This window comes from Mustela putorius, unplaced genomic scaffold, assembly GCF_011764305.1.
Source record: "Mustela putorius furo isolate JIRA1106 unplaced genomic scaffold, ASM1176430v1.1 tig00003942_pilon_pilon_pilon, whole genome shotgun sequence".
Lineage (NCBI taxonomy): Eukaryota > Metazoa > Chordata > Mammalia > Carnivora > Mustelidae > Mustela > Mustela putorius.
Window position 1 is genome coordinate 2,382,035 of NW_025422087.1, and position 24,698 is coordinate 2,406,732.

General features: G+C 41.9%; 1 protein-coding gene across 1 annotated transcript in view; it reads left to right on the forward strand.

The window, feature by feature from the left end:
- USP12 (ubiquitin specific peptidase 12) overlaps nucleotides 1-19,944 on the forward strand; it is a 29,013-nt gene extending 9,069 nt beyond the window's left edge. Inside the window, 5 exon segments of the mRNA XM_045069572.1 lie at nucleotides 1,406-1,482; nucleotides 1,601-1,684; nucleotides 15,433-15,630; nucleotides 18,242-18,320; nucleotides 19,690-19,944. Coding sequence (XP_044925507.1) covers nucleotides 1,406-1,482; nucleotides 1,601-1,684; nucleotides 15,433-15,630; nucleotides 18,242-18,320; nucleotides 19,690-19,791 — 540 coding nt within the window. The 3' untranslated portion in view covers nucleotides 19,792-19,944.
- The last annotated feature ends 4,754 nt before the right edge of the window (nucleotides 19,945-24,698 follow it).

A 24,698-nucleotide genomic window follows, 5' to 3' on the forward strand; every position in this document is an offset into this window, starting at 1 on the left:
TCCATTTTGTTATCGCCTGTGCTAATGACTCCTCACCCACATCTCTAGCCTATAGGGCTTTACTGAGTCTTCCACATCCTGGGTGTGACCTGATGTTAGCATGGGGGAGTCCAGCAACAACCAGACGTGTTTACCAACACTTTAAAGAGTTAAATACTGTCCCACTTGGTAGTTTCCCAGTACCAACAGAACTGTAAATCCAAACGTACTAACTCCAGAGCAATCATTATGTCAAAGTTTTTATGCTATTATAAAGATCAAAATCTAAAATGAAGACCCCTGAGGCCGTGCCTGAGAACCACAAACCTCATTTTGAGAAACACCAGACTCTCTAATCTTTATTTCTCTTTAGCCTACACATAAGGCCCTGCTCAGTCTGGCTTTCGCCTGTCTGTCCCATACTATACCTTGACATCCTACCCTTCTTCCTCCCAAAATGGGCTGATTCTTTTTCCTTAGCACCTCACATTCCCTTTCCTCTCTCTCTAAGGAGTCTTTCTTATTCTCTTTTTCACTGAATCTTTTGAGATCCAGATCATTTCCCTCGTGGTGTCCCTAGAATGTACGTACATGGTACCCATAGCTACTCCTGTTTGTGTAAGTACATAGTATGTACAGCCACGTAATCTGTCACAAGTTAATGATGCTGATCTTAAAAAATTGATGCACCGTTGAAGCAGGAAGGCAATTACTGCACTGGGCTTATAGCCCTTGTGTGTGAGAGGCACAGTCAAGAGATCTGTTGTGTGCTAACCTTATGCATAGAGTCTTTGAAGGGAAGAGCTAGGAAAATCGATGTCTGAAGTTCTGTCCTAATCCAATTCAAATGAATAAGTAATAACTTGAAATTTTTTTAATCAGATGAGTTACCCATAATACAAACAGAACTTTATGTTAGATTTTATTTTTGAAGAAGAAGAAGGATTAAAGGAGGTCATTGATGAAGACTATAATTTGGTCGTCAGTGAAGATTGTAATTTGGCATTTTAAGCAAAATTATTTCCTTGAATAATCAAACAGCACAGGTGTGATGCCCTTTGCCAAGTGTCCCCATTTAGTCTTAGCCCGTGTTTTTTTTAAGAATTAGTATATATGGGCAGTTTGTTTCTTGTTTCACCGTAATACCAAGGTTTTGGAAAATGATGTGATTTCCCATCCTCATCTTTGCCGGAAAGGGAATCAGTCACAGGTGGACTTTGCTGTTTAACCTGTACGTGTGTTGAGAGTCCTTTACTTAGTGTCCTTTTGGATAATCCAGATCCAGTAGATTTCTTTTGAACTCATGGAAGATGAATTCTTCATGTACTTACTACTACTAATAGAATGAATGCATTTAATTCTGTCACTTCAGAACAATGATGTACTGACAGTTAAAGAAATCAGAGGTAATTCCCTATTTTTACAGGTAAGCAGCAAAGATGAAGATTTTTTAGACCTTTCTGTTGACGTGGAACAAAACACATCGATCACTCACTGCTTAAGGTAAATGGAGAGTTACTTATTTTGGAAGTTTAATGAATATCTTTGGTTTAGAGTACTTTTAAATGAATACACAGTTTTCTGGTATAGACTAAATAAATTTATCTTGAATTTTACACAGGGGTTTCAGCAACACAGAAACTCTGTGCAGTGAGTACAAATATTACTGTGAAGAATGTCGCAGCAAACAGGAAGCACACAAACGGTAATGTAACGATTTTAAAATTTGGTACTAGTTCTCTGGCAGTGGGTCATGTGGATGGGCTTTCGAGCTGAAAGTTATGCCTGAAAATCTACAGAGTAAAAATGCCTAGTTTTATCATTAAGTAATTAAGACTCACTAAGTTATTCCTGGGTAAGCAACAGTCAGCTCTGCAACCTCCAGTGATTTTCTCCACTTAATGAAAATTTTTTAAGAATCATCAACCAGTACAGATAAAATACTTGACTTTGAAGCTTGCATGCTTTATGTAAACTTGGTCTTGGTGAGGAGAAAGAGTGGGGAAGATCCTTTTCCTCGCCTCTACTGTCGCTTCTGCTAGCCCCACCTAGGATCTTGTGCTCTCTCTCATTTGGTATTTGGTGTCGAGGAATGGAATTGCGTCCTCACCATTCTTATTATTTTACTTTTTATTTTGGAACAATCTCAAGCTCAAAGAACAGTACCAAGAATGCTTATTTACCCAAAACCACTCAAACGTAAGGTATGAACATGAACATGTGAGTGGCTGTTTCCTGCCAACAGGGAAGTTTCCCTATTGCCATAGTCACCCCCCTGGGGCAAGTCACGCTGGCATGTTAACTGTTCTAGTGGAAGGTATTTCATTAGCACGGATGTCCCAGTACTGTCCTTTCTGGAACAAAACGATCCAGTTCAGAAACACGTTATCTTAGTATTCATGTCTCTTTTGTCTTTTTACATTTGAAACAGTCTTTTCTTGGCTTTAAAAATCTCGACGCTTTTGAAAATTATAGATTATTTTATAGATTGTCCCTCTTTTGGTTCTTCTCAAAGATTGCCCTTCTTTGTGTTCTTATGATGAGGTTCAGGTTATGTATTCTGGTAGGCATCTCAGAGAGGTGATGCTCTATTCTCATTGTATCCTCTTATCCATGATTCCAATTTGTCTCATGTGTGGGGTCCCTCAGACCACTCCGGAGACACACTGGAAGGACTCGTGAGACTCTGCATGTATGGTCAGGCCCAAAGCCAAGACTTGTTACAGGGAAAGATGGCAAGGCATCTCCGCAGAGCACAAAGCCAGGGGAGCTTCCAAGAGTTCATTGCCATGGAGTCCCGCAAGACACCTAACCTCCTTCAGTACTGAGTAGGACATGGGGGAGGTGTCGTCTCCCCCAGAGCCTCATTACAGACCTAGTGTCCAAGGTTTTAAACTGAGGGTCAGACATGTAGGTACCCCTCTGTCTTCCAGAATTCTAGACCCTCTGAAGGAAAGGAGGTGTTGAGTGTAAACCATATTGTTTGTCCAGACAATTTAGGCCTGTTGAGACACTCCCATCATTTAGGGAATGGTGGGAACACTCCTCAAATCCAAATTCTCGTATGTTAACCACGGACCGTCCTTGCCAGCAGGCCTTTCCAGAAATAGTCTGAGGCCTGCGAGTTAACACTTTCCTGCCTATCCAGTTATTCAGTTATCCGGTGCTGTTCTGTTAGAGCACTTGACCGTGGTGATGTCTCCCAGAGGTCTTCACTATTAAGCAATGGTTTTGTCCATTTATATAATTCATAAGTATTTTGAGTGGAGGTATTTTGAGGTTGTAAATATGCCCATTCCTCATCACACTTCTAATTTTTTTCATTTTCTAAATCTCAGCATGGACTCAAGGATTTTTTTTTTTTTAATTCAGTGGGTAATGCTCCATTACCATTCGGCCAGTGGGGGCCCCTTCAAGCTATCACCCGTGTCTTTTTGGCATGTCCCATATTCTTGAGTGACCCTTCACTTTGTAGCGTAACAAGATGTTCCGTGCTCGTCTTGTACTCTCCTTGCCCCGACTCTGGTATCAGCCATTTATCCCAGGAGGCCTGCTTTCTTACAGGAGGACGATGATGTTTAGGAAGCAGGACTTTGGTATATAGGTATGCTCACTGATACCAGGATGTCTGTGTTCCTGAGCCCCCTAGTGAAAAGAGCTGGACGGTGTGTGTGTATGTATGTATGTACTCCACACATGCTTACGTCTGTCTACCTGTCTATATTATCATGGATCTGTCTATATTGAGAAACCATGAAGTCACAATTATATCCACAGTTTCAGCCGACACCATAGGGTTCATTCTAGCTTTGTCCTTTTTAATATTCATAATTTCCTTCTGACAGTACAAATTGGTTCCCAGTATCCTTCTGTATTTACTTACTTGGTTAGTGACCCTGTCCATAACTGATCTTATCCCCTCAACCGCCATGTGTGCACACAACTCCATATTGCACAGACATGCTTTCTGCTCTGCTCAGTCTTCTCCTCTCCCCTGCCTGCCCAGATGTCTACCCTGGAGGGCCCTACCTCCAGGTTACACTGAAACGTTCATGAAAGGAAGAAGAACTTAGATTTTTAAATGACTGTATTTTGATCTGTATTTTGGACACATGTATCTATTAGGAAGGGAGAGGTTTTAGGTGATGGGCCCAAGTAATCAAAACATTGTCCCCTTCTATTAGTGAAGACGATTAGAGTACCTCCCCTAAGTTTGGTTATGTCATGGGGGTTGATAAATTAGATTAACCCTGAAAATGTTGTAGAAGGTGCCTAGGACTATTGGTTAAGGAAAATAGAGTTGAGGACTAAGTGTAACTCAGAGGAGTGCCGTGATAAACTTCTTTGGCTCCATGGAGGTAAGTGCATCTGTGAGCATGAGCTGATCTTCATCCAGAATCACAAATAGCCAGACATGAGTAATTAGAAATTGTCCAGCAACTCTAGCTGCTTGTTTTGAAGACATCCATGTGAATTTAATATAGTATTTAATGGTAGTACTTTAATTAATATGTGTGGGAAATACATATACTCTGTCAAGAAATTAGAAAACACAGATTAAGTATAAATCAGTTAAGAATCGTTATTTATAAAAGCATTGTTAACATTTTTGTGCGTATCCTAGATTTTTAAAGAGTATATGTGTGTACACATGTAATTCTTGAAATGGAATTGAATTCTATGTAGAGTTTTATAATTTTTTCCCTTAATAAATTACAGATGTGTCAGTGAAAGTATACTTTTACATCATTCTTCAGAAGTGCTGCATAGTACTTTTTATATGGGCATGCCATAATCTACTGAGTTTCTCAATCTAATAGTTTAGATTGTTCCCTTTTTTCACTGCTATAAGGCTTTGATAAACATATTTTGTATGTATACCTCTACCCATACACACATTTTCACACAAGTTTTAGGCTGTTTCTATAGGATAAATTGTGTGTGGGTTTATGGAAAGATAGCAGTACAGAAATAATTTTCTACTAGGATCTAGTGTCAGCCCTTCTGATAACTTGCATTGTGATATTGGGCAAGTCATTTAACCTTTTGGGTCTCACTTGATTAGATGCTATCTAAGATCCCTACCAACTGTAGAAGTCTATAGTTTCTAGTCTCAGAATAAAAGAATAAGATAGTGGATATACAGATCATCATTCTAATTAAACAAAATCATTTTGACATTAAAATGTTTCAGTCTGGGGGTACTGGGTGGCTAAGTTGGCTAAGCATCTGACTCTTTATTTCAGCTCAGGTCTTGATATCAGGGTTATGAGACCGAGCCCCCACGTGGAGTCTACTTGGGATTCCTCTCTCCCTCTCCTCCTATCCCCCTTCCTGCTTGCACACATTCTCACTTTCAAGTAAATAAATAAATAAATAAATAAACAAAAGGTTTCAGTCTGTTTGAAGGGCAAAAACCACATGATCACCTCAGTGGATAAAGAAAAGGTATTTGATAGAATTCAACACCTGTCTATGATAAAAAAACAAACACTCAACAAACTCAATTTAAAAACAAAACCTCAACATAATGAAGGCCCTCTGTGACAAGCCCACAGCTACCATACTCACTGGTGAAAAACTGAAGAGCTTGTCCTCTTGGATCCAGAACAAGACAAGGATGTCTACTCTTGCCTCTTTAATTCAACATAGTGTTGGAAGTCCTAGAGCATTTAGGTAAGAAAAAGAAAAGAAAAGAAAGACAGCCAGATGGGAAAAGAAGTTAAATTATCTCTGTTCACAGATAATATGATCTTGTACACAGAAAACCCTAAAGATTAAACAACAACAACAAAAAGCCTTGTTAGAACTAGTAAGTATTCAGCAGAGGTGCAGATACAAAATCGGCACGTGAAAGTCCATTGCATTTCTGTACCCTGACTTGAACAGTTAGTGTATAATCTGAACAATCTGAAAAGATTGTTGAACTATCTGAACAATCTGAAAAGAAAATTAGCAAAATAATCCCATTTACAGTAGTATCAAAAAAGAATAAAATATTTAGAAATTGACTTAACAAAGGAGGCCAAAGACTTATGCACTAAAAAAATAGAAGACATTGCTGAAAGAAATTAAAGAAGGTAAAAAATCAATGAAAAGATACTCTGTGTTTGTGAATTGCAAGACTTAACGTTAAAATGGTCATAGTACCCAAAGCAGTCTGCACATTCAGTTTAATGCCTACCAAAGTCTCAATTGAGTTTTCTGATGACATAGGGGAAAAAAATCCAAAATTTCATATGGGAAATCTTAAAGGACTCTTAAAGCCAAACAATCTCAAAAGAAAAAGCTGGAGACCTTATAGTTTTTAACTTCAAAACATATTATAGAGCTACAGTAATCGAAGCAGTGTGGTAGTAGCAATAAAGACAGACATGTAGGCCAATGGTATAGAATAGAGAGCCCAGCAGTAAATCCTCATTTATATAGTCAGATGATCTCCAAGAGTGCCAGTGCTACAGATAGATAAAGTATAGCTTCAACACATATTTTGGGAACACTGGATATCCACATGCAAAAGAATGAAGTTGGACCCTTATACCATATACAGAACTCAATTCAAAATGGATTAAAGACCTAAACTTAAGGCCACAACTATAAAACTCCTTAAAAAAGAAACACATGGGAAAATCTTCATGACATTGAATTTGGTAATTGTTTCTTAAGTAGGACACTGAAAGCATAAGCAACAAAGGCAAAAATAGGCTGGACCATAATAAACTCAAAAACTTCTGCATAACAAAAGAAACAATAAATGGAGTGAAAAGGCATGAATGGGAGAAAATACTTGAAAACCAGTATGTGATAAGAGGGTAATATCCAGAATACATGAAGATCTCCTATAGCTCAACAACATAAACCAGGGACTCAATTTAAAAATGAACAAGGACATAGCGTGGCTCAGTGGGTTAAAGCCTCTGCTTTGGGCTCTGGTCATGATCCCAGAGGCCTGGGATCAAGCCCCACATCGGGCTCTCTGCTCAGTGGGGAGCCTGCTTCCCCACCCCTTTCTGCCTGCCTCTCGGCCTACTTGTGATTTCTGTCAAATAAATAAATAAAATCTTAAAAAAAAAATGGACAAGGAACTTGAATGTTTTCCAAAGAAGATAATAAATGGCCAACAAGCATATGAGAAGACACTTAATGTCACAGATCATCAGGGAACTGCAAATCAGAACCACAGTGAGGTATCCCCTCACACTTGTTAGAAAAGTCACATCGCAAAAAGAAAATAAGTGTTGGTAATGGGGAGAAATTGAAACCTTGTATACTGTTGGTAGGAAGGTTAAGTGGTGCAGCTGCTTTGGAAAACAGTATGGAGGCTCCTCAGAATACTAAAAACAGAATTACCACATGACCCAGCATTCTTGCTTCTAGATACACACCCAAAAGAATTTGAAAACAGTGTATCAAAGAGATTATATGTACTCCTTTGTTTATTGCTGCAGTGTTCACATTAACAAAGAGGTGGAAACAACTTAAATGTCCATCAACAGATGAATGGATAAAGAACATGTGGGATGGACATCTAGTAGATATTATTCTGCCTTAAAGCAGAAAGACATTTGGTTATACCACCAGGTGGATGGATCTTGAGTGTATTATGCTAAGTGAAATAAGCTAATCACAAAAGCCAAAAAGACACATTGTAATCACAAAAAGACAATTTCTGGATGACTCCAGTTATATGAAGACTCTAAGTAGTCACATTCTTAGCAACAAGTAAAATGCTGGTTGCCAGGGTCTTGGGGGAGGGGCAAAGGAGAGATGTTCAGTGGGTGTAGAGTTTCCGTGAGCAAGATGAGAAAGTTCTAGAGATCTGTTGCACAACAATGGTGCTAATTGGAAACACTGCTATACTATATGTTTAGAGAGGGTTAAGATGGTGCAGTTTATGTTACGTGTTTCTTAACCACAGAAGAAAAAAGCATGTGCTTTGGCCTTCATTCAGACTATATATGTTCCTATATGCAGACAATGTGTTCCTCAAAACCAAAGGTTTCAGTATTGGAATCCTCAAGAATGAATTTGGGAGATGTTACCATAAAAGAAGTAATCCATGATCAAATGAGTTCGCTCTATAATAAAATTTCCTCTTCATTATTTATTCATGCTTCATATTACAGACTCTGGGAAGACTCACAGAATAGGAGAAATTTATCTTTTTATCTAGCTTTATGCAGAATTTATCTGCACAGGGACTCCTTTTACATGGCCCACCTGTTGGACTGTATAGGGCTGTATACCCGGGCTTGGCATGTAGGTGAACAGCCAGAAGCTGATGCCCAGTGGGAGGATAAAGCCCCTGAGGAAAAGCAAAGTGCTTTCCCGCAGGGAACTGGAATGTGAGGATTAGGATTCCCATGGCTTTGCTTTCCAAGGTGTTTTCCTGTCCTCTGGGGTGGGGGTGGTGGGGGATGTTTTTGAAGCTGCTCTGCTGTCACTCTTCTCTGCCTCAGAGCAGGGTTCAGTGAGTGGCTGCACAGGGGGCTGAGCAGGCCTGACTGGTTCTCTGCTAGGCGTCCTTCCTCTCTTCACTCTTCACTTCCAGGCCTGGGGCCGGCCGTGTGAGGCATCGGGGAAGACCCGTGCGGTGCCCAGGTCAGCAGCATCGAGGTGTCATGGCCTCTGTCTCCCGTCTACTCTGGTCTAGTCGTTGAGGTCCTTCCTGTTTCTGAGGGCAAGTTCTTCAATTTTGCTCCATTTTCACAACCAGCTCCATATCCGATTCCTCCATGTGCAGGTCCTAGTCACGGCTAGTGTCATGTTGGCAGCCTTGTCGTGGCCACATGCCCTGTCACTCCTGGCATGTACCCTGCTGTAACAGGATACCATAGACTGGGTTGCGTGACAAGCGCCAGGGGCGTCCTTAGAGTTCTGGGCGCTAGCAGTCCCAAATCAAGGCTCCAGCATGCCCTGTGCCCATGAGGGCTCTCTTCCTGCTTCCTCGAAGGTGCCTTCTCACACCGCGTCCTCAGGAGCTGGAAGGATGCTGGCAGACTGTCTCAGGTCTCTGTTACAAGGATACCAGTTCCATTCCTTAGGGCTCCAACCTCATGACCTAAGCATCTCCTGAGGCCCCGCCTCCTAGTACCATCAGTTAGTTTTTTTTTTTTTTTAAAGATTTTATTTATTTATTTGACAGAGAGAAACCACAAATAGTCGGAGAGGCAGGCAGAGAGACAGAGGGAAGCAGGCTCCCCGCCTAGCAGAGAGCCCGATGTGGGACTCGATCCCAGGACCCTGAGATCATGACCTGAGCCGAAGGCAGTGGCTTAACCCACTGAGCCACCCAGGCGCCCCCATCAGTTAGGTTTTGAACATGGACCTTCTTGGGACTTTCGGGGGCTGCCTTTCCTCTCAGTGCTGACAACTCAGTCATATGGTGTCTTCGTCACCTGTTCCCCTCTCACTCCTTAGCCTGCCTACCCCAGGTAGGCCTTCTGAATGAGATAGTATATGAGAATAATGGGATTTCATGTGTGTACAACTACGGAACTCTTCTGTGTGGTCATAACTTCTCTGCTGCGGCGCCTGGGTGGCTCAGGTCATGATCCCAGGGTCCTGTGATCCCCCCACCCCCTGCTTAGCGGGGAGCCTGCTTTTTCTTCTCCCTTTGCTGCTCCCCTCCCTCGTTCTCTCTCTCTCTTTCTCTGCCAAATAAATACAAATCTTCAAAAAAAAAAAAAAAAAAAAGAAGGACTTCTCTGCCAACAGAATTTTATTAAGTTCTTAGGTGTTTGTGCTAGGATATTAAATTTTTCTCTGGCAGAGTTTGCCTATTAGTGCCCTTTGGCCCACATTCACCGTACAGCCCTCTTTGCTGGGCTCACAGGGCTTATACAGATGGGGAGATATACTTTAAAAGAGTGGCTTCTGGCTTTTCTTGACCAGGGGGGAAGGGTGAAAAATCAAAACAGCAGACAGCTTTGCAACCTGACACCTGCGTTCCTGGGGCCATATGTTGTCTCTGTGGAGTAGCTGGTATTCCGGTCCGGGAATGGTGGCAGACCCTGCCCGTTCTCCAGCGCCCCCACTCCTGTAGGATGCTCTCACTCTGGCTCCTCTCCGAGGGACTCCCCTTGGTCTGCTGCTGAAAGAAGCTCCCGAGAGTTTCTTTACCCCAGTGGCTTTTGACCAGTGGATGGAGATGAGAGTGCGAAAACCCAGTTACCTTGCTGTCTGTGCAGAGTAGAGAATTCAGAGCTCAGAGCTGAAGCTGCCCTCTGTGCCACCTTTCCAGAGACTGAATCCTTAGCTGGCTTCTTCCCTTTCCTTCTTGGCTCCCTCCGGTCAGGGTCTGCTTCTGGCTAATTAGACCCTGAATAAGAAGGATGTGATTGCTGCCTCTTCTTACAGTGCTTTGATTTGTGACCTGGTGTGTAACGTCGGCAGTACATTTTTGCCAAGAAAATAAGTCTGCCCTTCCCTGGTTTTCTAGAAAAATATTTGGATTAGGTTGGAAGAGGACATGCTTGTTTTTAAAAAATCACATTGCTGATAAGCATACGTTTTCTGCCAAGATGTAAAATTTCTATAAAATTTAAGTGGGGTCAAGGTTTCTTTTCTTCAGGAGGAGAAGGATGCTATCTATTATCTTAAGATGCCCCTTACGTATTTATTATTATTGCTTTGCTAATTTAGGAATATAAAGAAGTCTTTCCATTTTTACAGTTATTGGTCTTTAGAAAGAACCTGAGGACAAAACATCATTTCATTTAGAACTATTGTATCATCCCCGACTGAGGTTTATATGTTGCTGGGTTCAGTTCGATAATGTTCTCTTGATTTTCATATCTTTGAAATATCATGAAGGGTATCATTAGTCTGTAATTTTCGTAAGCCTCTGTCAGGTTTTGGTGTCAGGTTCATGCTGGTCTCAAAAATGAATTGGTGATATGAACATTGGAGTACAGATGGCCCTTTTTTTTCACGACATCTGTATCTTTGGGGTAAATACCCAGTAGTGCAATTGCAGGGTCATAGGGAAGCTCTATTTTAAATTTCTTTCTTTTGTGTGTGTGTGTGTGTGTGTGTGTGTGTGTGTGTGATGGAACTGTTCTTTATTTTATTAATTTTTTAATTAATTTTTAAATTTTTTGTAAGCATATAATATATTTTTATCCCCAGGGGTACAGGTCTGTGTATTGCCAGGTTTACACATTTCACAGCACTCACCATAGCACATACCCTCCCCAATGTCCATAACTCCACCACACAGTTGCCAAACTGTGGAAAGGACCAAGATGCCCTTCAACAGATGAATGGATAAAGAAGATGTGGTCCATATATACTATGGAATATTACACCTCCATCAGAAAAGATGAATATCCAACTTTTGTATCAACATGGATAGGACTGGAAGAGATGATGCTGAGTGAAATAAGTCAAGCAGAGAGAGTCAAGTGTCATATGGTTGCACTTACTTGTGAGCATAAGGAATAACATGGAGGAGATGGGAGATGGGGAGAAGTGAGTGGGGGGAAATCGGAGTGTGGGGAGACAAACCATGAGAGACTGTGGATTCTGAGAAACAAACTGAGGGCTTTGGAGGGGAGGGGGATGGGGGGTTGGGTGAGCCTGGTGGTGGGTATTATGGAGGGCATGTACTGCATGGAGCACTGGGTGTGGTTCATAAGCAATGAATGCTGGAACACTGAAAAGAAATAAAATAAAAATGAGTTGGTGATGGTTCCCTCTTGCATAAAGGGGCTTGTGTAAGGTGGGTGTAGGCACAGGCATATCTCACTTTATTGTGCTTCACAGATACTGCATTTTTTTTTTAACAAGTTGAAGGTTTATGGCATCCCTGAGACAAGCAAGTCTAGTAATGGCCTTTTTCTGATGGTATTTGCTGACTTCACGTCTCTATGTCATATTTTGGTCATCCCCACAGTATTTCTGACTTTTTCATTATTATTACATTTGTTACAGTGATCTGTGATCAGTGATCTTTGATGTCACTCTTGTAATTGTTGGGGATACCATAGACCATGTCGTATAAGATGATGAGCTTACCTGATACATGTGTGTGTCCTGACTGCTCTGTCCACTGGCCATTCCCCCACCTCTTCTCCTTTCCTCTGGCCCTTCTGTTCCCTGAGACACAACGGAACTGAAATGGGGCCAGTTAGTAGCCCTACAGTGGCCTCTAAGTGCTCAAGTGAAAGGAAAAGTCACATGTCTCTCACTTTGAATCAAAAGCTAGAAATGGTTAAGATTAGGGAGGAAGGCATGTTGAAAGCCAGCATAGACTAAAAGCTAGGTTATTTGTGCCAAACATCAGCCAAGTCGGGAGTGCAAAGGAAACAATCTTGAAGGACATTAAAAGTGCTACTCCTGTGAGCATATGAATGATAAGAAAGTGAAAAAAGTTCTGTTGCTGATACGGAGAAAGTTCGAGTGGTCTGGAGAGAAGAGCAAACCAGCCCCAGCATTCCTTTAAGCCAAAGCCTGAGCCCAAGCAAGGCCCCAGGTCTCTGTGATTCTGGGAGGGCTGAGAGAGGTGAGGAAGCTGCAGAGAGAAGTCTGAAGCTGCAGAGGCTGGTCCATGAGGTTGAAGGAAAGAACCAGCTCCATAAGAGAAGGTACAAGGTGAAGCAGCAAGGGCTGGGGGAGAAGCTGCAGTGAGTTCTCCAGAAGGTCCAGCTACAACAGCGATGAAAGCGGCTACACACTACAGCAGGTTTCCAGTGTAGACAAGACAGCCTTCTACTGGAAGATGCCATCAAGGACTTTCAGAGCTAGAGAGGAGAAGTCAATACCTGGCTCCACAGCTGCAGAGGACAGGCTGACTCTCATGTTAGGAGCTGATGCAGCTGGTGACTTCAGCTGAAGCCGGGGCTCACTGACCATTCCGAAAATTCTAGGGCCCTTCAGAATTACTCTAAACCTACTCTGCCCATGCTCTAGAAATGGAACAATGAAGCCTGGGTGACAGCACGTCTTTTTCCAACATTACTGAATATTTGAAGCCCACTGTTTAAGACCTGCTGCTCAGAAAAACAATTCTTTCAAATACTGCTGCTCACTCACTGATACTGCACCTGGTCTCCGAAGAGCTCTGATGGAGATATGCAATGAGATGAGTATTTTCAGGGCTGTTGACACGGCATCCGTTCCATAACCTACGGATCAAGGAGTCATCTTGACTTTCCAGTCTTATTCTTTAAGAAATATATTTCATAAGGCTCTAGCTGTCTAGAAAGTGATTCCTCTGATGGATCCGGACAAAGTCAATTGAATGCTTCCTGGAATGGGATACAATTAAGAACAATCAGAAGAGGTCAAAATATCCACATTTGTTTGGCGTTTGGAAGAAGTTAGTTCCCACCGTCCCTGAGGACTTGGAGGGGTTCAGGCCGTCCACGGAGACAGTCACCACAGAGGTGGTGGAAACAGCAAGAGAACTGGAGTTAGAAGTGGGGCGGGAAGATGGGCCCGCACGGCTGCCGTCTCATGATCAGACTTGGACGGATGAGGAGCTGCTTCTCGTGGATGAGCCAGGAAAGTGGATTCTTGAGCTGGAATCTGCTCCTGGGAGAGATGCCGTGAAGACTGTTGCAGTGACCACAAAGGATTTAGAATCTAACATCAACTTACCTGAGAAAGCAGCAGCAGCTTTAAGTGGACTGACTCTAATTCTGAAAGAAATTCTGTGGGTGAAACACTTGAATAGCCTCCTGTGCTACAAACAAATCCTCTATGAAAGGAAGAGCCAGTCGATGTGGCAGACTTTCTTGTCTTCCTTTAAGAAATTGCCACAGCCCCCACCAGCCTGCAGTGGCACCACCCTCATCAGTCAGCCACCATCAACAGGGAGCCAGGACTCTCATCCCCAACAGAGAGATTATGACTTGTTAAAGTTTTAGATGATGGTTTGCCTTTTTTAGCAATGAAGTATTTCTTAATTAATGTATCTGCATTGTTTTTCTAGACATAATGCTGTTGTGCATTTAATAGTAATGGTATGGTGTAAATCTAACTTTAGTATGCACTAGGAAACCAAAAATTTCATTTCACTGGCTGTATTGCAATATTTACTTACCTATGGTGGTCTGAAACTGAACTCACAGTATCTCTGTGATACGCCTGTCTCCTGGATTTTTCCAGTTTTTCACAATATAAGATAACTCTAGAAAATTTTTTTTTTGAGAAGTCTTGTATTTGAGATGATTTATTTCCCTTCTAGAAGTGGGATTACTGAGGCAAAGGCCATAAAGACTCTTACACCGCTGGATTTCTTTCCAGGAATGATTATCTGTTTATGTTTATTCTTACTAATCTTTTTCAAAGGTCAGGGTAGAATAGTAAATGTTTCTGGAATAATAAGATGCCCACCACATTTAAGATTTGTAGGATGCAGATTTACTATAATGCTACAAAATGATTCTTGTTTTCATTTCATTAGAGACACTGGCTTAGTAAATTCATTTTTTAATTATGAAAAGCGTTTTGCTTCATTGAACACATACAAAATTCGGTTCCGCTACATTTGTCAACTATCTGTTGTGTGCCAGGCGTGTTGTTCAGTAGAGAAATAAAATGGGGGGGAAAAAGGTTTCTACCTGTCAAGATTTCAGATCCTAGAAGAGAAAAACCCACAGTCATCTAAATATTTTACGGTGTAATAAACCGTATTCGCCCACTGTGACTCCGCGAAGTGCCGATGGCGGATTGAAGGGAGGAGGCACTGATGCCAGGGTTACAATGTGAGTTGAGCCTTCAGAAGAATAAACTTCTGGTAGATGAAGTAGAAGTGCAGAGGTCGTGCCAGGGAGAAATGACACTGAAGGTCATACTAAAGATTGTCCAGAATGTGGAAGATGGCCAGTTGTTTTACAGTTAAAAACTTTTCTCCTAAATTTGCAGGTCATTTAACTCCCATCCTAGAATACATGTCGTCCTCATTCTTCATCTGGAGCTGTTTACCTCTGGCAAACCCCTTTCACAGAATGGTCTTTAGTAATGCTTTTCTCCCTGCGCCTGTCCTCCACCTGTTAGTGAGTTCTACTGACCGATGGAACACGCAGCTCTCGGTCTCCACGCACACCCAGAGGAGTCAGCAACTGTGAGGAACCGCTTTTCCTCCACCCATCGTGTCGGCCTCCTGTGCAGTCCGCCCGGTCCTGGGGGCCTGTATTTCAGAATACAGATTTCTGAAGTAACTTTGTTCAGATTTCTGAACAAAGGACTGTTTTGAAGCTGTATGGAGTACAAAGTCCTGTTACATGGTTTGGTGCTGGTGGTTGGGGTAGGATCTTCGCAAGACATTCGGGATGTTGCTTCGCCGATGTAAAAATAGCGGGTAGGAATACGCAAAAGTGGTCAGTGCTGGGCTACTCACACTTTCTGTGACCTGTTTGTTAATGGAATCAGAAAGTTTGAGAGTTCTTTCAAAGATGTGTTCTGAATGCCTTTCCTGAAATTTTGTTTCCGTGTTTATTTGAATAGGATGAAAGTTAAAAAACTGCCCATGATTCTGGCTCTGCACCTGAAGAGGTTTAAATACATGGATCAGCTTCATCGATACACAAAACTGTCTTACCGGGTAGTGTTTCCTTTAGAACTTCGTCTGTTTAACACCTCTGGTGATGCGACCAATCCTGACAGAATGTACGACCTTGTCGCCGTGGTGGTTCACTGTGGAAGGTAAGCGCAGCCGTGGGCCGCGCGGGCCAGGATCTCTGTCCATGGGGCAGGCGTGCAGGATGTTCTGTGCCTGCCATTTGTGGCTGGCGTGGCTTCGTACAGTACCCCCTGAATGTCCACGTTCTCCTACGCAAAATGCAGTCCTATTAACAACCTGCCACGGTGTTACTGTTAAAGGGGGAATGCAAATCACTTAGCTGCTGCTACTGTGTTCTTAACAATAACGACACCCTTAGAGTACCTTTTCACATCCTAACTTAACTGTGCCGTAGCCTCTTCAAATTCGGGGACAGTTCTTAGGTTTCCCTCTGCTTGGATGATGCTGGGGTTCCTGGAATTGCTCTGCTCACAAGACCGTGAGCTCTGAGATTCCTGGTCACAGCTGGGCTCCCTCCCCGACTCCTTATTCCTCTTCTCTCACTGCAATCCCCCTGCCGCCTGCCCCTCCTGGCCTCCTCAGACCTCTCTGAAAGCCGTGCTGGGTGCCCTTCTCATCCAGCCCTGCTCCATTTGGGGCCACGCCTCTGTGTTCACCCAGCTGCTGGATGTGTCCTGCCCGCAGTAACTCACTGCTCGGTATGGTGTGTGTTTATCAGTTTGGGGGGCTGTCTCCGGTAGCAGAACAGGCCCTTCTTAAAACAGGAAGTGATCCTCCCATTAACGAAAGATTGAAAACATTTTCAAACCTTATTTTCTACTGACAAGATTTACTCGTAGTTACGTTTCATACGAGACTGTAAAGGGTTTACATTGCCGCATCCTTGCCGCGGTGATGCCTATTGCCAGCAGGCCTGTGCCTGCCCAGCTCCCGTGGTCCTGCTCCTGCGTGTCTGGCATCTCGTGGATTTCCGACAGGTGCTTCTGGACTTCGTGCGTGTGATCCTTTTATTCCGTCTCAGGGCCCAGCTCCACTGTAACCAACTTCCTCAGCCCTCCTCCCCCCAGCTGCCCCCTCCTGGGTGAGGCCTGTAGGTTGCACTACCCCTGCAACTCCGCTTTTATATCGTATGGGGCCCCGTATGGTGTTCTTGGAGAGGTCTCTCCTGTACTCACGGTGTCCTCAGGCCAGGAGGCTGTGGATGCCTTTCTGAGCCCCACAGCAACCAGCAGTTATTAGCACATGAGATGTATTCATACCATACTGCACTGAGCATGTCCTGTGTTCAGGATGCACGTCCCTAAGCCATGGCTCTTGTAGGGTGAAGTTTTCCAGCCTTTCTTCTCTTACTAGTTTCTGTAGTGAACATTTGTCTTTTGTCCTTCAGACTGCCTCTCTGCCAGAGGAAAAGGCTGCTACCCTTTTCAGTCTCACACCCAAGGGTCCTCAGCCCACCCGCCTCCTTTCCTGTCTGGCTCTGTTCCTCTGCCTTTCTGAGACTTTTTCTTTATGTTCACCACTTTAAAAATTAAAAAAAAAATTCTTATCATCTCACTATGAAACAGAAGACTCTAGATGACTCCTATAGGAATGGGGAAGTTTTGTTCTTGTTTTTTTGGTGGCTTTTTTGTGTTTTTTTGTTTTGTTTTGTTTTGTTTTAGTTTTTTCCAGTATTAAAAGCCTTTAAAAAAAAAAAAAGGTTCTTGAGGTATTTTCTTCTGTGGAGAAAGAGCAGTACTGTTGTTTTGTCATTTTTGTCACCTGAGGTACTCGTCTCACCTAATAATCAGAGGAGCCTAGGCAGGGACACATGGGAGGGTTCTTATTCTATTATCTGATTATCTGATGTTGCTAATCACCATAAACAGCACTTTGTGTTGAAAATTATCTCAAATTCTATAATATAATAATTCTAATAGAATTAAAACTTAAAGAATTATATAGGAGCTTTTATAAGATTGAGTCATACTTAATCTGCGAGAGGTTAAAATCCTTGCCATGTCCTTTATAAAGCAAAGGATTTTTTTGAAAAACAAAACAAAAAACAAAAACAAAAAAACCCACCTGCATTTTAATGCATTTCTAGATTTCTTTATTCCAGATTTGTTTAAAATGAGCTGCAGAGGCAATTCCAAGAATTATAATGACTAAGATCCAGGTACTTAAAAATAGCACTAATAATACTAGCAAAATGTCATTTGTTTTTAAAGAAGTTTCTGAGGGTCAAGCTTGATTTTAGAACTATAGATGTGATATGTGTTTTTTTAGTCATCACAAGGTATTTTTCCTCAAGAGAAAAATGATGGCCAAGGGAATAAAACTTAGAAAAAATTCTACGTATGTTCTGTAGTTTAACTCAGGGGGCTCTGACCCTTGATCCTTTCTCTCTCCCAAATGCTAAAAAATATATTTAAATTTTTCAGAGAAGCAAATTTGAAAATTATTTTAAACATTACAATTAAAAAATTATTACAAAGACCACAAAAATTTTAATAACATAGATTTATGTAAATAGAATGCTCGTTATAGCTCTCAAAGTAGAGTACTGATTATTTGATTATAAAATTGAAGGCCAGTTCACATCAGTGTAGCTTGATATTTTGGGGAGGAATAGATAAGGAGTACTTTCATCAGTTTCAGTTATTCTCCTTTATAGAACATAACGTCAAGGGCATAGAAGAGTGGTATTAATAAACATTGTATATAATTAACTTCTCTTTCTCTTTGTTTTAGTGGTCCCAATTGAGGACATTATATTGCAATAGTTAAGAGTCATGATTTTTGGTTATTGTTTGATGACGACATTGTAGAAGTAAATAGTTCCTGAATTTCTTATTTTTATTCAAAGTTGTGTGTGTATTTTACTCTTCAGTTTTTTTCTCCCAGCCTCTCATTCATATGACAGGTGATGAATATTGGATAATTGTTGAATTTTTCAGATTATAGTCAATTTCCTACTTCTTACTCCCCAACAGCCAACCCCAATGCTTGAATGGTCAGGTGACCTTCAAAATGCATAGAGTAAATCAAAGAAAAGCTTTCCACAAGAGAACTAGTTTTAAAAAGTCTTTCATTGTCTAAAAAAAATGATTGAGTTATAATACACCTACAGAAAGTATATGGATCTAAAGCAGCACTTGAATTTTTTTTTTTTTTTTTAGATTTTATTTATTTATTTGACAGAGCTCACAAGTAGGCAGAGAGGCAGGCAGAGAGAGAGATTGGAGGAAGCAGGCTCCCCACTGAGCAGAGAGCCCGATGTAGGGCTCTATCCCAGGACCCCAGGATCATGACCTGAGCCGAAGGCAGAGGCTTTAACCCACTGAGCCGGCCAGGTGCCCCAGCACTTGAATTTTTTATGTGTGGGTTTGCATACACACGTATGTATGTGCACATGCACACTCTGTAACCACTCTCCAGACCAAGGGAGAGGACACTGGTAACACCCTCCGATAAGCCCCCTTATCCTTTTCCCGGTCAGTCTTCACGGATTTCCCTCCCACTCCCCACTGTCCTCTGGACCCACTATTGATGACTGATCATTGTGATTAGTTGTGCCTCTGTTTGACTATAAACGAACTCCTCCGGTGTGACTTCTTTAGTATCTAGCAGTTCACTCTCGCTGCCTATGGTAGTGGTTCTTTTTTATTGCTCCGTAATTTCTCATTGTAAGAATATAACAAGTTAGAGATTTGCCCTTTTATCCCTTCCTGACTATTCTCAATAAAACTGCCTCAATCACCCCTATCTAATGCTGGATATACGCACTCATTTTTCTTGGGTAATTGTTAGGTAGGACCATAAGAAATTGCCGTTTTCGTAGGTCACAAATGGTTGGGAATTGTTGGTTTCAAGTGGGTCAGGTAATTCTGTTCCCTAGGAATAGACTTGCTGGATCGAAGGCTAGTTGTGTGTTCAGCCTTACAAGATAATGCTAAACATTTCCTCAAGGTCTCCGTTCCATTCTGCCTTCCTGCCAGCTACGTGTGGGAGCCCTGTTTACTGCACTTTCTCACCAATACTGGGCATGATCAGTTTTTTTAACTTAAGCCATTCTTGTGCAGAGCTGTTTTTTTATAAACATAAGCAGGAAAATGAGAGGCACGATTCTAAGAAATGTGCAAGACTTTACTGGACTGTAGAGCTCATTTCTGTACTAATATTTCCATTTTGCCTCACAGAAAATAGATGCACAAGCTATTGAAGAATTCTACGGGTTGACATCAGATATCTCAAAGAACTCAGAGTCTGGTTACATCCTTTTCTATCAGTCTCGGGACTGAGCGGGACCGTGATGAAGAGATACTTTCTGCCTCATTTCTTCTCTGGTTATTTTGGAAAGGATCAAGCACTGATTTTTCAAGACAAGAGAAATGCAGGAAGCTCAGGGGGCAGTAGCACACTTTGCACACAATAAAGCAAAGACTATGGATTAACAGGCTCTTCCTATCATGGTAGTTGATTTATTTGCTCAGGTATCATGCTGTCTGTGCAGTTCCACACAACAAGGAAGTGAAATCAGAGATAGCAGCTCCTCTTGTAAAACAGCCTTCCAGTAACTGATATGCATTTCTCTTTATTAATTGCACCAGTAATGAGTTGAACTCCTTGGGGGTGCAGTAGAAAGACTAGGAATCTGTGCTAGGTTGTATTGATCATTTAAGGAGATCACACCGAACACACTGCGTAAATTTGCCCGTGTTGAAGCCACACAGAAGGAATATTTGGTGTCTTTTCAAGTGTAAACCAGAACTGCATTTGGGCCCAACACTTGCGGTTGCCTTCCTGATGTCAGAACTCAGCTCACTAGAATCTAGTGTCAGGAAGGCAAATATGTTTTGCTTCTCTGAAGAAGCTTATAATAATATACAGTATATGTATATGTAGGGAACAATTGGTCAAAAGTGGCTTTTTGTTTCCCCAAGGGGAAAGACTGGCTTTGTAATTATCATTTTTTTTCTTATTTATTTTACTTAAAACTGGTAGAGTCTTAAGTATTTTGTGAAGTGCCCATGATTCTGTCAGTAAATTTGAGCATATTTTTATTAGTTTTTGTCAGTTTTACTAGTCCTTTTGTTTGTTTCTATTTTGAAGGTGAATTTTAAACTCTATTTTAAAGTCCTAGGATACCTTAAGAAAAATTTGCTATGAGAGGAGGTAAATACTCTTTTTCAGGAGGAACTGATATCTCTGGCTAATATTTGTCCTTTGTTAGAGTTTATAAATCAGTTGTTCAGCTTTAATCTCAGCAGCATAAAAAACTGTCAGAATCTCCCTGTCACAGTTGGAAGGATGAAGGAACGTGTGGCCCCGTGGGGGCGCACCAGTCCTGAGCACTCTCAAGTTCTCGGACGTTTCAGGATGAGGCCGTGCTTGGAAAATTGGTGTCGTAGCAGTTATGTTGTTTTCAAACGTCATTCTTTACCCGGGAAAGAAGTAATCTGTCAGAACCCCAGCAGCCCCCGAGGCTCGCTGCACACACCGACGAAGATGAAGCGTTTGTGGCGCAGGCTGGGCACACGCGGAGCAAGTCCTTTTCTCTTCCTCCCACCCCCTCCCGCCATCTTCACAAACCTTCCTGGAAGAGTGTTCAGAGATTACATTTTGCCTTTGTTAAGACTTTCTTCTGTTGGGAGTTTGAAGAAGTAATATATATCATGTCAAGTGCGCGTGAACCATGGCGGTCGGCACTTTTCCACGCATCATTAAGTTGTCGGACGGTGGCCCAACGTAACATGCAGGAGATGATTGAATACAGAGTCCAACTCACAGCGATCAGGCCTTGGATGTTCTTTAAGTCCCTTTAGGAAGTAATTTTTTTTTAATTGCTGTAATTTTCTAAACTTCTTTGACTAATACTGTTGAATATGAAAAAAAAAACTTTTTTGTCTGCTGCTATTTATTAACATTTATTATCTGTATCTGTTAGCTCAGGAAATGACTTCACCTACTCGTTCCATGAACTGATCTTTAACAGGGTCACTTGGCTAATCGGGCTGTTTCAACAGATGTGCTGGGAGAAAATGATGTATTTTGACAACTTGCTTTTTAAGATTATAGTTGCTAAAACCTGACGCTGGCTGGAGGGGGTTTGTACCAATTATGTAGCCTTCCCAATGACTACATTGCACAGAGAATCATGACTGAGAATGTGGGGAAGGTCACAGACGTGGAAGTGGATACATTTTTTTATTTTGAGGGCTTAAACCAAATTGTCTTGGAACTCGAGGCTGTGTTTCTGCAGCGTTGAGCGCAGAGAGATGTAAAGTGAGGCTGAGGCAGTCTTCACTTGAGTCAGGCCACAGCATGGATAAGAGAGATAGATGAAGTCATTTGCATAGAGGTACAGCATTGGAATACTACGCTGTGTTTGTTTCTACATTTTGCATTTTTAAAAAATACAGTAAAAGCAAGGTTAAATCTCCTACTAAAGCAAGTTCTAGCATTTTTATTGAGTTCTTTGGTAGTCACACACTGTTCACATCTACACCATGTTTAATAGTATGATTTGTCCGGGGAGGGACTGTGGGGTGATGGTTCTCAGTTTCCTTTTTACTCTGGTACAGCTGCATCTACATAAAATGTTTTGAAGCTTATCAGAAACTCAGTATACTTTGAAAACAAAGGGTTAGGGTTGGGGGGAAAAATGCAGGTATTTAGTAAGAAAAATGACCCCTCTTGAAAGCATTGTGAGGTTGTATCTTGGTTGACTGTGATTGAAATGAGGGGCGGGGGTAGTAAAGGGTGGCTGACTGCTCTCTAACCATGTACATGTTTGTTGGGATGGCTGTCCCATATTTTTTGCATATTGGATTAGAAATTTCTATAAATTATTGTAACTGAAAGTAAATATTCTAAATTAAGTCTCACTGCTAAGTCCTATGGCTTCTGTCTTGGAAACTTCACCTTTAGAAGATTGCTTAAGACAGGAACCATGAGACCAGGAAAAGGGAAAAAAAAGGACATGTGTAATATATGGGTCTTGTTGCCTCTAACCATCAGTATCGGGTTTTTTTCTTTTTGGTGATGGCAGTAGAAAGACCTCACTTTCATAACATACTACTCTTGATACTTTCTTTAAGGACACTTTTCATTAAAGATTCTCCCATGAGGTATTTAACTGGGAGCCGGGAGGCTAAGGCGCTCAGGTCCTGGCTCTTCAGTGAATTTAACTGTGTGACCTTGGGCAAGTCACTTAACCTCTCTGTGCTTCAGTCTCCCTATCTTGTAAAATGGGAGTAATACCTGCCTCACAGGGTTGTTGTGGGGATTAATTAGATATAATGTCTGTAAAGCATCTAAGGTTCTTGAAGAAGGCGCTATATAAATACAAAATGATATTAAAGTTGGTTTATTTGTGCTTGTGGGCTTTTGAGTGTGTTTTTTTCTCTCTGCCTAAAATATCTTTGTGAATTAGAAGAAGAGTTGACCCATGAACAACACAGAAGTTTGGGCTGTGTGGGTCTGCTTTTAAGTGGATTTTTTTCGATAAACATAGTACTATGAACATGGTTTCTCTTAGGATTTTTCTTAACATTTTCTCTTCTCTAGCTCTGTTGTCAGAACAAAGTATATAAAACATATACAAACGGTGTGTTAATGGCCTGCGGATGTTATCGGTAACAGGACAACAGTAGACTCATAATAGTTTTTGGAGAGTCAAAAGTTAGGCAGGGTTTCTTCGACTGCCTAGACACGGTGCCCCTTACCCCTGGGTGGTTCCAGTTCAACTGGATACACTAGGAGAACGGCCTTACTGCTTTTGCTGCGAACTTACTCCCTCTGTTGCCCAAAGAGATTGTCCCAGAACAGCCTTCAGCACGTGTAAAACAGCACGCGCAGTCACGTGTGATCCTCACGTACCTCGCATCCATCTTTCCATAGTAGCACTGTCTTTCCCCAAATCCCAAGATTAGAAATGTAAATTTAGGATCACAGACTCTGAGAGGGGCAAATAGGTTAAAGGGCAGCATTTTTAGCACTCCTTGCCCCTCCCAGTGTAGCAAAATCGGTATGTTGGGGGTATTCCCCCTGTGCTGGAGTACTCGAAGCCCTGCTCCCCCGCTCACTGACTCAGTAAGTAGGCGCTAATCCTGCCTTTCTGTGTAATCCACCTCCCTCGCTCTTGGGTGACCATCCCGGAAACACTCTTGGGTATTCATCTCTCTGAAGGAGCGCAGTAATGGGCGAACTAGATCATCACTGGGGACCTTAGATGGCATTCTCTCTTATAAACATCTGTATCACACCTTGTGTGGAAACTTTAATCCATGAAAGTGTCTGCACTCTCGAGAGCTGCTCGTGAACCGTTGCAAAGCCAAGACTTCCCCTCCCTTTATTCAAGTTCCTTCGTTACCCAGTACCTGTTTCTCTTCTTTTGAAGCTTTTTTTTTTAAAAAACTTTGTGCATTTGTGTTTTCTTTTTTTTTAATTTTTTAAAAAGATTTTATTTATTTTTATTTGAGAAAGAGGGAGAGACTGAAAGAGACGTGAGAGGGGAGGAGACCTGAGGTAGAAGCAGACTCCCCACTGAGCGAGGAGCTTAATGTGGGACTCGATCCCCGGATCCTGGGATCATGACCTGAACCAAAGGCTGTCACTTAACAAGCTGATCCACTCAGGAGCCCCTCGATGTTTTCTGTGATAACATAGTACTTTTTTTTATTTCCAGAGCTGCTGCAATAACAACCCATCATTTGTTGGTTGATGGCATGAGAGGCTGTTGTTATACTCAGCATTTTGCTTTCGATCTTGACAATGACCTCCATGGATATGTGGAACCCTCATTTTACAAGAAGAAACGAAAACTCTCCAAGGCGGAGGCACTCAGCTGGAACGTAGTAGATCCAGATTTCAAGTAGGTAGAACTTTGCGGCCCATCCCTTCGCTGTGGCTGTCATTATTAGAGTGTTTTATTGTGGAAAAAGCACAAGACATACAGTTTGGCATTTAACCATTTTTTTTTTTTAAGATTTTATTTGACAGCACAAGGAGGGAAGGCAGCGGGCACAGGAGAGGGAGAAGCAGGCTCTGCTAAGCAGGGAGATTGATGCGGGGCTCCATCCCAGGGCCCTGAGATCATGACCTGAGCCGAAGGCAGACGCCTAACCAACTGAGCCACCCAGGTGCCCCCATTTTAACCATTTTTAAGTGCAGTGGAGTGACATTAAGCACATTCACAATGTTATGC